Source organism: Papio anubis, chromosome 7, assembly GCF_008728515.1.
Source record: "Papio anubis isolate 15944 chromosome 7, Panubis1.0, whole genome shotgun sequence".
Lineage (NCBI taxonomy): Eukaryota > Metazoa > Chordata > Mammalia > Primates > Cercopithecidae > Papio > Papio anubis.
In genome coordinates this window covers 9,706,409-9,718,647 of record NC_044982.1, presented here as the reverse complement: position 1 = coordinate 9,718,647, position 12,239 = coordinate 9,706,409, and the positions used below count along the sequence as shown (strand labels likewise).

Here is a 12,239-nt window from a genome sequence, read left to right as displayed (position 1 = left end):
CTTCAGCCATCTTGCTGCCCTTTGACTCTTGATCTTTGTATATGATGCTTTAAAATTTTTTTAATATATTTTATTTTACATTATTTTTGTACCAAACCTGTGAAAAATTTTTAGTAGCTTTCCTGAGGTATAATCCATATACTTAGACTATTGGTTTAGCCTCTTGACTGATCTACCTGCCTCTGCCCCTTGCCTCTATACTCCATTCTCCACAAAGCAGCCGAAAGAAGTCTTTGTTACCACAGTCTGATTTTGCTGATCCTCTGCCAGTGGCTCCCCATCTCATTCATAGTGACAGCCAAAACCTATATGTTACCTGTTAAACCCATAGTGTTTGTTCCCTGCTGCTTTCGCTTTCTGATCTCTCTTCTTCTGCCTCACTTAGTTCTCCCCAGCTACTTTTGTCTGCTTGTTTTCCAAACATGTCAAGCATACTCCTGCATCAGGGTCTTATTTATTTATTTGTTTATTTAGAGATGGAGTCTCACTCTTTTGCCCAGACTGGAGTGGAGTGGCATGATCTTGGCTCACTGCAACCTCTGCCTTTCAGGTTCAAGTGATTCTCCCACCTTAGCCTCCCAAGTAGCTGGGATTACAGGTGTGTGCCACCACCATGCCCGGCTAATTTTTGTATTTTTAGTAGAGACAGGGTTTTGCCATGTTGGCCAGGCTGCTCTCGAACTCTTGACCTTGGTAATCCACCTACCTTGGCCTCCCAAAGTGCTGGGATTGCAGGTGTGAGCCACTGTGCCCGCCCACATCAGGGTCTTGGTGCTGCTTTCCCTGGGGTGCTCTTCACTTAGGTGCGTACATGGCTTATTCCCTCCCTGCTCTCAGGCCACTGCTCGGGTAACACCAGGTCAGTGTTACTTGTGGCCACACTGCTTACCTCTCTTTCCTGCTTAATTTGTCCTCTACAGCACTTCACACTGTCAGATGTACTTCATATTTTATTTCTGGTCTGCATCCTACCACTGAAATGATGGCTTTGTAAGAGTAAGGATTTTCTTTTTTTTTTCGTAAGTGAGGATTTTTTCCTGTTCATTGCTAAATCTCTATTTCCTAGAAACTGACATTTAGTATGTACTTGGTAAATATTTGTTTAATGAATATAGGCAACCTTATTTTTCTAACTCAGTATTCTGGGGCAACTGTACTTCTTTATTTGCTTGAAATAAAATGACAGCCACATTAAAATTATTCTGATGGCAGTTGAAAGTTCTAGTGCCAACATCCTGAACTATTGGTCCAGATAAGTTTTTCCTAAACTAGTGCTTTTTAGAACTTTAGCTTCGTCATTTTTTACTCTTCAGATGCTCCTCTTAAAAGAATTTCATACTTTATTAAAGAAATGTATCACGTACCCTCTGAGGAATTCACAATATCCTTTAGCATATCAAAGGCCATTAGTACTTTTGAATAAAGAAATCTTTAACTTATTTAACTCAGTTTCCCATATGTAATTGATAATCATATGGAAGAAACCAGAAATTGTAAGATGTATTCTAAATTCAGATATGGTAAAACATGAACAAAAGTCTTAAAATATGTGAAATGTACTGTAATATTCTGAGAAACATATTTGGGAACTGAAGTGTATTCTATCAAGGGTTACAGATACACAAACCTAAATATTAATATATTTATAACATTACTTGTTCTGATGTTAAATATTTTACTTTTTTAAACAGCTGATATGAATTCTTCAGAGTCAGTTGGCAGTGATGCACCTTGTGTTGTAAAAGTGGTAAGAAATATTTTAGCTAATTTGTTTCTTTTCTGTTGATTTGGTGTAGTATTTGTTTTGTAAAATGCCTTTTTTGATGAGCTAGAATTGATTAAACCATAAGATACCAAATTTTTAATAATTTAAAAAATATGTAATAAGACACAAAAGTAGCTTTATAGTTTTAAATCACTTGAGTGTGAAAATTTCCTCTCTTGAAATAAAGTGGTCCTGGTATTTGGGGGTAAATGAATGAAAGTATAGAGGCATGCAGATGTGGAATAAAAATATTCAGCTCATTTAAGAAATTTCAGCTCCTTTTACAGATACTTTTTATATTTATCTCCTATAAGTATACTAATTTAATACAATTTTATTGTATTTTATTTTGCATTTGCTTCTGGACTTCCACTTGGTCAGTTTTTTTCTGTTTATTCCCAGTTTTCTTCCCCTTCCATTTTTGTAAATTAAATTATTTATTTAGTTGTGATTGTTGGGCCTTTTTTGCTATAATAATGTTGAAATTAGTTTGTAATGAGTAAAGATTGGCGACATCCTGTCTGACATAAGCATACTTCTAACAGCCAGATCAATTTATATGTTGGCAAACTAGAAGACATTTTAACTATTTTTTAAGTCAACTATGTACCTTTTTGCTTACCAACATTTGTTACTCCCCTTCTTCAAAGTTATTTGATACATATGAAGAATATGTTTTGGTTAAATAGAAGAACCAACAGGATGTATTATCTGGGCAAATTAACATATAACTCCTCCCTTACTTTTTCTCCTACAGGATACATGTATTAGGGTTCTCTAAGGGGACAGAACTAATGGGATAGATGTACATATGAAGGGAACACCCCCACGATTTAATTACCTCCCACCAGATCCCTCCCACAACCTCATGGGGATTATGGGAGCTACAATCCAAGATGAGATTTGGGTGGGGACACAGCCAAACCATATCAGCCAGAACTCAGGAATTAGGATTACTCTGAAGGTTTTCATTTTGTTTCATTTTACTCCCTTTTATACTTTATCTCTTAGGAGTTAGGAGTCAGCTTTTTTGGACCTTTTTAGTGATTTTTAAACTTTTTTAAAAAAATTGAGGCATAATTTTTACAGGGAAGTACGTAGATATAAAATGAACAATTTGAAGGCTTTTGACAAGCACATATACCTGTGTATCCCTCACCTCTTAAAATGTAGAACATTTCCATCACACTAAAAAGATTCCTTATGTTCTTTATCAGTCAAAACCCTACTCCCTTGCACCGTTGGAGGCAACCACTTGTCTTGAGTTGTTTTTTTTTTCTTTTTTTGCCGTGAATGAGTTATTCCTGTTCCAGAAGGTTGTGTAAATGGTATTAAACGGTATATATTGTTTTGTAACTTCTTATGCTCAGCATAATGTTTTAATGGTTCATCCATATTGTTGGTGTATCAATCATTTGATTTTATTGCTCTCTTGATAGACATTGGGGTTGTTTCCAGTTTTTGGTATTATGAGTAAAGCTTCTATAAACATTCTTGTACAAGTGTTTTTATGGACATAGGTTTTTTTCTTGGATAAATACTTAGAGTTGCTGGTTTATAGGGAAGATGTCTATTTAAACTTATAAGAAAGTACTAGGCAGATTTCCAAAATGGCTGTGCTCTTTTACACATTGGCCAATAATATATGACAGTTCTGTTTGTTTCCTCTTCAACATTTGACATTGTCAGGTGTGTGTATTTGTTTTTTAGCCATTACAGTTAGTGTGTAGATGTGAGTTATAGTTTCAGTTTGCATTTACTTGATGTCTAATGATTTTGGGCAGTTTTTTGTTGTGCTTATTGGCCATTCATGTATTTTCCTTTGTGGAGTGCCTCTTCCATCGTTTTTGCCCCTTTCCTCTTATTTTTATCTTTTAAAAATAACTGGGTTGTTTTGCTTTTTATAATTGAGTAGTAAGAGAGTTTTTTTCTGGATGCAGTTCCTTTTTCAGATATGTGTTTTAAACATTTTCTACTGTAGTTTGCCTATTCATTTTTTGAATGCTTTTTCTACATCTGAGATGAATCACAGGATTTTTCTCCTTTATTCTGTTAATGTGGCAGTTACATTGATTGATATTTGAGTATTAACCAAACTTTGTATTCTTAACATACACTCCACTTAGTCATGGTGTATTACACTTTTTACATACTGCTAGAACTGATTTGTGAATACTTCGTTAAGCATTCTTCTGTCTTTGTTCATGAAGGATAGTAGTCTTTCGTTTTTTTCCCCACTGTTTCTTAATTTAAAGTTTCCAATCTCATTGTTGATTTTGGTAGCAGAGTTCCCTACCTGGCACTCTGTTTGGTCTTCCCCATTTTGCCCTGTAGGTCTCTTAAGTCTCCTCCTTTTTACTCCTAGGGCCTCTAGGAGAAAAAACCAGGGCTGCCGTGGACTCACTTTGTTTTCTGTCTTTTAGGGGTCACAGTCCTCCTGTCCTGCCCATTATCTAATTTCTGAAAACAGAAATTTTGTTTTTTTAAAGTCTGTTTTTATCTTTGTTTGCAGCGGGAGGGCTGGATCCCAGTTATTCCCTCGTGCAGGGAAGCGGAAGCAAAGTGATGCCTTTCAAGTTGTGTCAGTGCTTTATTTCTCCTGCCCCTTTTCATGATGGCCTTTCATTGTGGATTTTTCTTCTTTTTCATTTATGGAATAACATTTTTTTGGGAATATTCAGCCTGCTGCTAAATCAGAGGAACTAAGTTCTTACTATTAAATTGGGTCATTTGTATTTAATTGCAGAATATTGTGTCCATTTGTTTTTGATAATACAAATTAAAATATTAAAATATATGGGTAAGATGAGTTTCTTCTTAGGTTCATTAAGAGTTGTGTTGTGAGAAGAAAGCAAGTCTCCTTATGACGTCTCATAATGTTGAGGTTCAAATGATGTGGTTACCTCTGACCCCTTGCAGTTAGTTGGCATAGCCGTTTCTGTGTCTTGGAAGGAAAGTGTGCCAGTGTCATATCTTGTAGGTGGAATGGTGTATAATCATGTCTTTTTTGTTCTGTATAGCCTGAACTTTTTTTTTTTTTTTTTGAAAAAGGGTCTCACCCTGTTGCCTGGGCTGAAGTGCATTGGTGCAATTATAGCTCATTGCAGCCTTGATCTCCTGGTTTCAAGTGATCCTCTTGCCTCAGCCTCTCTAGTAGCTGGGACTACCAGCATGCATCACCATGCCTGGCTAATCTTTTTGATTTTTTTGGTGGAGATGAGGTCTTGCTTTGTTGCCCAGGCTGGTGTCAAACTCAAGCTCAAGTGATCCTTCCCTCTCAGCCTCCTAAAGTGCTGGGGTTACAGGCGTGAGCCATGGCACATGGCCTCTGAACTTAAGTTGTATTTTATCTTAGAATGATGTGCTTTCTTATTGTACTTAGAAATATTTCTGTTGTTCTAATCACAAATATTTCTGTTGTGATTAGAAGTATTTCTGTTGTTAGTCAGTGTAACTTGACTTTTACTGCCTTTTTAAGTTACACGGTTAAGAAAAAACATGGCCAGGAACAGGTATTTTCTATATGCTTAAGGTAATGAATTATATTTTTAAGTTTAAGAACAAGTACCTAGTTTAGGACTGTGTATCTCCTGTCTCCTGATTTAGTTCTGTTTCCATTATCCTTCATTATTTCTTCTCTTTGTAATTAGGACAGTGATAAATACTCAGTTGATTTTTCTTTTGCATTTAATATTTTAGTAACTTTTTGGATATTGTAGTTATCCTAGAAGAATGTCATACACAAAACAATATTACTGACCAGGCACAGTGGCTCACGCTTGTAAACCCAACACTTTGAGAGGCTGAGGCGGGTGAATCACTTGAGGTCAGGAGTTCAAGACCAGCCTGGCCAACATGGTGAAACCCCATCTCTACTAAAAATACAAAAATTAGCCGGACATGGTGGTGCATGCCTGTAATCCCAACTACTCGGGAGGCTGAGGCAGGAGAGTCACTTGAAACTGGGAGGTGGAGGTTGCAGTGAGCTGAGATGGTGCCGCTGCACTCCAGCCTAAGCTACAGAGTGAGACTCTTATCTCAAAAAAAAAAAAAAAAACCCAAAAATAAAACAAAAAATAATATTATTGACTTTCTCTTTCCTTTGAAGGGGAAATTTGTAACTTCTATTTGCTTCTTTTCCCCTAACACTCTCTCCTGAATAAACACCTATAGCACTCATTGTATTAACATTTATTTTAGAATTTTATTCTTCTTATGCCACTAGTTGTTTTTAGTTTTTTTGAATGTGTTTATTCTGTCTCTCTAACTAAATTTTAAATTATCTGATAAGGACCTTGTCAATGAAGTTTGTTTTCCCTGTGCGGTCTTTAGATGCTTGTTTTATTTATTCTTTTGAATACTTTTTAGCCATTAATTGCCCATTGCCTTTTTACTACTCTCTTCATTTACTCTCAACTTCCTGATGTCCTTCACTTTCCTGTCTTATCTGTACCATAGAGAGTAGGCCCACTCATAATTTGCCTTCTCACAACTTTATAATATTAATAGTTGAAATGTTTCACCAAATAACAAACATGTAAAATGAGTATCAGTTCTTCCTGGTATTAAAATCACAACTGTTTATGAACATTTGTCATTTAAAACATTATGGGCTATTAAAGATCATGTTTTCAAAGAACATGTACTACTCTTTGGGGAAGTTTTATAATTGTTTCTAAAAAAGCAGGATACAAAGTTCTATATGTAGTATGAAGGTTTTATAAAATGGCTATTTATGAAGAAAATATATCAGAATTTCCATATTTTCTAAAATGAGCATGTATTTTATCATTAGAGAAAAAACTTGCAAATGTCACTTAAGAAATAAAGGTAAATTGATTTTCTAATGTGAAATTTTACTTAATAATGGACTAGCATATCAAACAGTGATTCTCAATCTTGTTTGTAGAGTATAATCAGAATCTCTGGGTGCAGGGCCTGGTTATTGGTATTTTTAGTAAAGCTTCCCAGGTGATTCTTTTGTGCATCAAGATTGAGAGCCACTGGTAGAATCTGGCACACAGAGCACCTTAATTATTTTAAATGGAATCATGTGTGCAGGCACATTTTTATCCTTGTTTTCAGTAGGGGTTTGCAGGTACCCTGTGCTGCTGGTAAGGGTTTCTAACTTAATGTGGACGCTTTGTCAAGAAATTGGTTATTGCTGATAATACATGTATCTGCCTTATGAAACAGCTCCAGATAGTTAACCCACAACTTTCTTATTTGGCATTGGAGTGAAGTTAAGACATACCCATTCAAGGTAGATGTTAGGCACATATTAAAAATGTTCTCCCATGTACCAAATGATGGTCTCTGGTTTTGTTTGGGGCCTTAATTCTTGATCTGCAGGAGAAACATTATTTTATTTCTGAAAGTAACTGTGCAGAGAGAAATGTTAAATTGATAATAAGTTGGATAATGCAAGGAGAAAGAAATTTTCTTTTGTGTTCTCTTGCTGACAGGCTTAATATGAAATTAGTAGTTCTTTGGGTTTTCTTTTGTTTTTTTTTTTTTGAGACGGAGTCTTGCTCTGTCGCCCAGGCTGGAGTGAGTGAGATCTGAGTGGCATGATCTCAGCTCACTGCAAGCTCCGCCTCCCGGGTTCCCGCCATTTTCCTGCCTCAGCCTCCCGAGTAGCTGGGACTACAGGCGCCCGCCACCTCGCCCGGCTAGTTTTTTTTTTGTATTTTTTAGTAGAGACGGGGTTTCACCGTGTCAGCCAGGATGGTCTCGATCTCCTGACCTCGTGATCTGCCCGCCTCAGCCTCACAAAGTGCTGGGATTACAGGCTTGAGCCACCGCGCCTGGCGAAATTAGTAGTTCTTTGAATTGCACTTACCCTTAGTCATTTCAATAGCAGAACTAGAGGCAGAGGTCAGGCTTTTGGTTGGTATCCTAACAGGTCATTGTATCGTTGTCTTTTTCTGATGTGAACTGATACGAATCTGTATTTCACAGGTCCTTGGAAAGAAGTTTGCAGACTGATGTTTCATTTTCCTCACTGATGTTATGAGAAGTGACCTGAATTTTTAATTCATATATCATAATTTTTTGGTAGGAAGGAGAAATTTTGTACAGCTTCATTTTTAAATGGCAGCCAGTTGCTTTTAGCTGGTGCCATTGAAATGTATCACATTTTAATTTTTTTTCTGTTGTCATCTTCATTTTGACACTTAGAAGTCTTAAAGAAACGTTTAGTGATATTCTAGTTAAAATGTCAGTCCCAATTTCTTTTCTAAATCTTGGCTATTATAGAGTTGGCAGAGTATTTTAGATTTGAAATATGTTAATAAAATTTTAGTTATGAGTTAAGGTATTTTCTTCAACAGGAATAGCTAGCTTTGGCTAGAGTGCAATGCCAAGGAAGTAGCTCCTTTATTTTGTGATAATGGAAGTTTATTGGATTAGAAGAAGTATGAAATGAGCCCGGAGAGCCTTCTTGTAGTGGGCTTTCATTATAATAGCCTGATTTATATGGTTGATTCTCATTATTACAAGTTTAATAAATTATTGCCTGAAGGAAAACTTGAAAGTTAAAGTTGATATGACGTAGGCTGAAACTGAATAAATCAGAATTTTATATTGATTTGTCTTAGGAAAACCTCTTTCAAACCTGAATTATATAAATGAGCTATTCCAAAGGTAAGCTTTGGAGAGGAACTTTACCAGAATTCCTCTTTTTGAATTTCTGTTTCTTACACTGATTCTGTGATTCCTACTGAAGACCTATTCTTAGCCATTGGCTGGAAACATTGCAAGTTTCTCTTGCAGATGCTTGCAAGTGTCAAACTATTGTTGCTGCTAGGAAAGGAGCCACAGGTTATAGAGAAACTTGGGTGCTGAGTCCATAAATTAAGGAATCAGCACTCATACTTTTTCAGTATGTTGGTTAGTTCCTACTTCTTAAGGAGTTGATGCATGCCAAGCCATGATACTACTGTCTTCCAAGGTTAGGGTGAAAAGTGTACTTACCTGTAACAAATAAGGCAAGCTTATTTTCAGGTTGTGATCCAAGTGTTAACGTGTGTTGCCCATTTGCTGTTAAATGCTCATTCATAACTGCCTGACTCTGCAGATTGGCTAATCAGTTTTCCTCTAAGTACTTTATTTTTGAGACGGAGTCTTGGTTTGTCTCCTAGGGTGGAGTGCAGTGGCACAGTCTCAGCTTACTGCAACCTCTACCTCTTGGGTTCAAGTGATTCTCCTCCCTCAGCCTCCTAAGTAGCTGGGATTACAGGTGCCTGCCACCACAGCCAGCTAAGTTTTGTATTTTTAGTAGAGATGGGATTTCAGCATGTTGGCCAGGCTTGTCTTGAACTCCTGACCTCAAGTATTTCACCCGCCTTGGCCTCCCAAATGCTGGGATGACAGGCATGAGCCACCATGCCCACCTTCCTCTAAGTACTTTAATTGGGGATTCCTATTTTCTGAATTATAAGAAATCTGAGATAATTTAGAGCAGAGAGTGTGGAGTGGTTTTCTACAGTTGAGGATGTCTTCAGTGAAGAAAAGGTGAACATATTTTAAGTGCTTGCAAAAGTCATCTCTAGTAACCCAAAACTATAAATTATCTCTCATTTAAGATAGTAGGCCTCATTACTCACTTCTCCCAATGCTCTATTTAACTTTGAACTCCAGCTACACAAGATATTCTGCCCAAAATAATTTTTTTCTCATACCTCCTAAAAAGAAAAGCAACCCCAAAATTAGTTTAAAAATGTTGGTTTCCTCATTTGAAGTTTGCACTGCTTTAAATACTTCTTTCTGATTCCCAATAAATAATGACCAACACAAAATACCAAACATTAAATAAATACTAATTTTAATCAGATGAAATTTACTATTTAAAAAGTCCACAGAATTATAAGATCTTTTCCACTCATATATTTACTTAAGACAAAACTGCTGACAGGCTGTCATTTCTTGTTTGTGCAAATACCTTTTTGTGAATGTATGTTTCTTTAGTAATAATTTTAATTGTTAGTATCTCTAAAAATATAAAATGAATGTAGTCCATAACGTTGGTAGAAGACAATTGTTAATGAGCCCCATGTTTTTCTTGACTTTAAATCATGTGGGAAATAAGTTGAATGGCTCTTTGGTTTGACAAACGTAGGAATCCGTGGCAGAAAGGAAGGATGCAGGTTAGTGGACAGTGCATGCTTGTTAAGGAGATGCAGAATATGCACTCTTCTTTGTGGTAAGGTCTGTTTTTGCCAGTCCTGATAAAGTAGATATAACTGTAATGAAAACAGGAAAGGAATGGGATTTTGGCATTAATTGGTTAAATCAGGTATTGAAATTTTATTAAATCTGAGAAATATCTTGTAGCCCCTTGGTGATACAGTTAAGATGGTTGCTCATCTTTGCTTAAGGGAAAGCTTAATAAAGATGAAAATTAGTTTAAACATTTTTCTTAAACTTCTGCAGGCTGAGCTATATATCTGGTTTTATATAATGTATCACTTATAGAAATGGAACTTGAGCAATGTAAGAAATATAGACTAATATTTCTCTGAACATTTCTAAGGAGTTTGACTTAACACAGTTATAAACTTAAGTATCAAAATTACATTGGACAGAAAAATAGATTTGTTGGTCTTCTTTGAAGGTTCGTTGAAAATATCTCAGTAATTTTAACTACTGCTAGTACTAATTAACTCTTATATTTTAAGGAACCCAGTGACAATGGACCTCTTTTTACTGAATTAAAGTTCTACCAACGAGCTGCAAAACCGGAGCAAAGTAAGAAGTACAGTACACATACGTTTACACTTTTAAAATGACCAATTTTTTTTTAAGCCAAGACCTAGAGCATTATATCTTATTTTTTATGACTCTTTGTTATTTTTTTGCTTTACAAATTCCACTTACATGAGATTTGTATGAAAGAATTCTGGTCTTTTAATGGGTTTGTTGCATCAAGATTTTATCTGTATTGATATGTAGAATAAAGTTAATAATAAATGACCTATGGTTTAGGAAATATTGTTAAACATTGAGAATTATTGTTGAACTAGAACAAGATATCAAGGTAGAGAGCCAGAACCTCTCCTAGTTACTTTAGTCCCTTTGTCCTTTTTCCATCTCTCCTAGATCTTGATTTCCTGGTTAAGGACTTTTATATTGAGGAAGAAAAACCTCTTAGATTGGTATGAAAAATAGGTCTTCCTATAGAAGCAAGTAAACATTATGTAATTAGAGAGATAAACTGCAACTTCAGGATAGTCCACCCCTGTGTTCTCAGATTCCACATCCTCAGACTCAACCAACCAGGGATCAAAAATATTCCAGAAAAAAAAAAAAAAAAAAAAAACACAATAAAAAATAACAATAGTAAAAAATAATACAAATAAAAAACTAGTACAGTGTAACAACTATTGATACAGCATTTTCGTTGTATTACGTATTATTAGTAACCTAGAGATGAGATAAAGTATATAGGAGGATGTGTGGAGATTATATGCAGCTATTACACCATTTTATATGAGGGACTTGAGCATCTGGATTTTGGTATCTTGAGGGGTGGCGGTTCCTGGAACCAAGCCCCTAGAACAAAGGAATGACTGTACTGTGGTTGTGATTTTTTTTAAAAAATGCTTTTTATAGATTTTTCATTTTAAAGACAATTTTAAGGGCAGGATAACAGTTTTGTAGGTTAATAAAAATGTTTTCATTGTAAAATGCTTTTCATTACTGTATTCTTCATTTTCTTTTTTATGAATACAGGCGAATTCTTATTGCATGTTTAAATACATTTTGCTCTTAATGATTTTTTAAAAAATTATCATTTATGTATAACAATTGAAATCACGAAGATCTGTTTGAATTTGTAGTTCAGAAATGGATTCGTACCCATAAGCTGAAGTACCTGGGTGTTCCTAAGTATTGGGGGTCTGGTCTACATGACAAAAATGGAAAAAGGTAAAAATATGTGTGATTTGTCTTTCTCCTTCCCTTTTGCAACATTCGCTATTTAGTTGGTTTAGTCAGTAATTATTTTCTGATCACTTACAATATTACTAGGCCTCCCTCTAGACTATGTGGAATGTATGTGACAGAGAGGAATAAGATGTTATCTCTGTCCTCTGCTTTCCATAGCAGCAGGCTATAATGCCCTATTAGAATAGGGGTGCCTCTCTAGTAAGGAGACTTCTACAGAGCAATATCAACTGACAGGGAGGAACAAAGCCAAACAGACCCTGCGTTTTTTCCTTTGCCCTTAAAAATAAACAAACTATGTTCTTTATGCAAAAGGGAACCCCTTCAGGATTCCATTTGGTATTTCATGTTGGATACGTAATCTGCCCACACCAGATCAGGCTCACCCTTTATGAGGGATTTAGTGTAGCTGGTGAGTGAAAGCAAATATGTATGAAACAATTAGAGAACAATTAAGTGCAAAACTGTATGATACTGATTTGTGTGTCTTAGGAGTTCAGAGAATAGAGAGAACAAATTCTTTGGGATA

At 35.7% G+C, this 12,239-nt stretch overlaps 1 protein-coding gene across 8 annotated transcripts in view; it reads left to right on the top strand.

Moving 5' to 3' along the window:
• The window catches only part of VRK1 (VRK serine/threonine kinase 1), an 85,897-nt gene that overhangs the window by 39,565 nt on the left and 34,093 nt on the right, over window positions 1-12,239 (top strand). For all 8 annotated transcript variants that reach the window (XM_009212225.2, XM_021941548.2, XM_017961522.3 and 5 more), the window contains exons 3-5: window positions 1,692-1,747; window positions 10,444-10,513; window positions 11,605-11,692. In XM_009212225.2, the coding sequence (XP_009210489.1) occupies window positions 1,692-1,747; window positions 10,444-10,513; window positions 11,605-11,692 (214 nt within the window). The remainder of the gene's footprint in view (window positions 1-1,691; window positions 1,748-10,443; window positions 10,514-11,604; window positions 11,693-12,239) is intronic.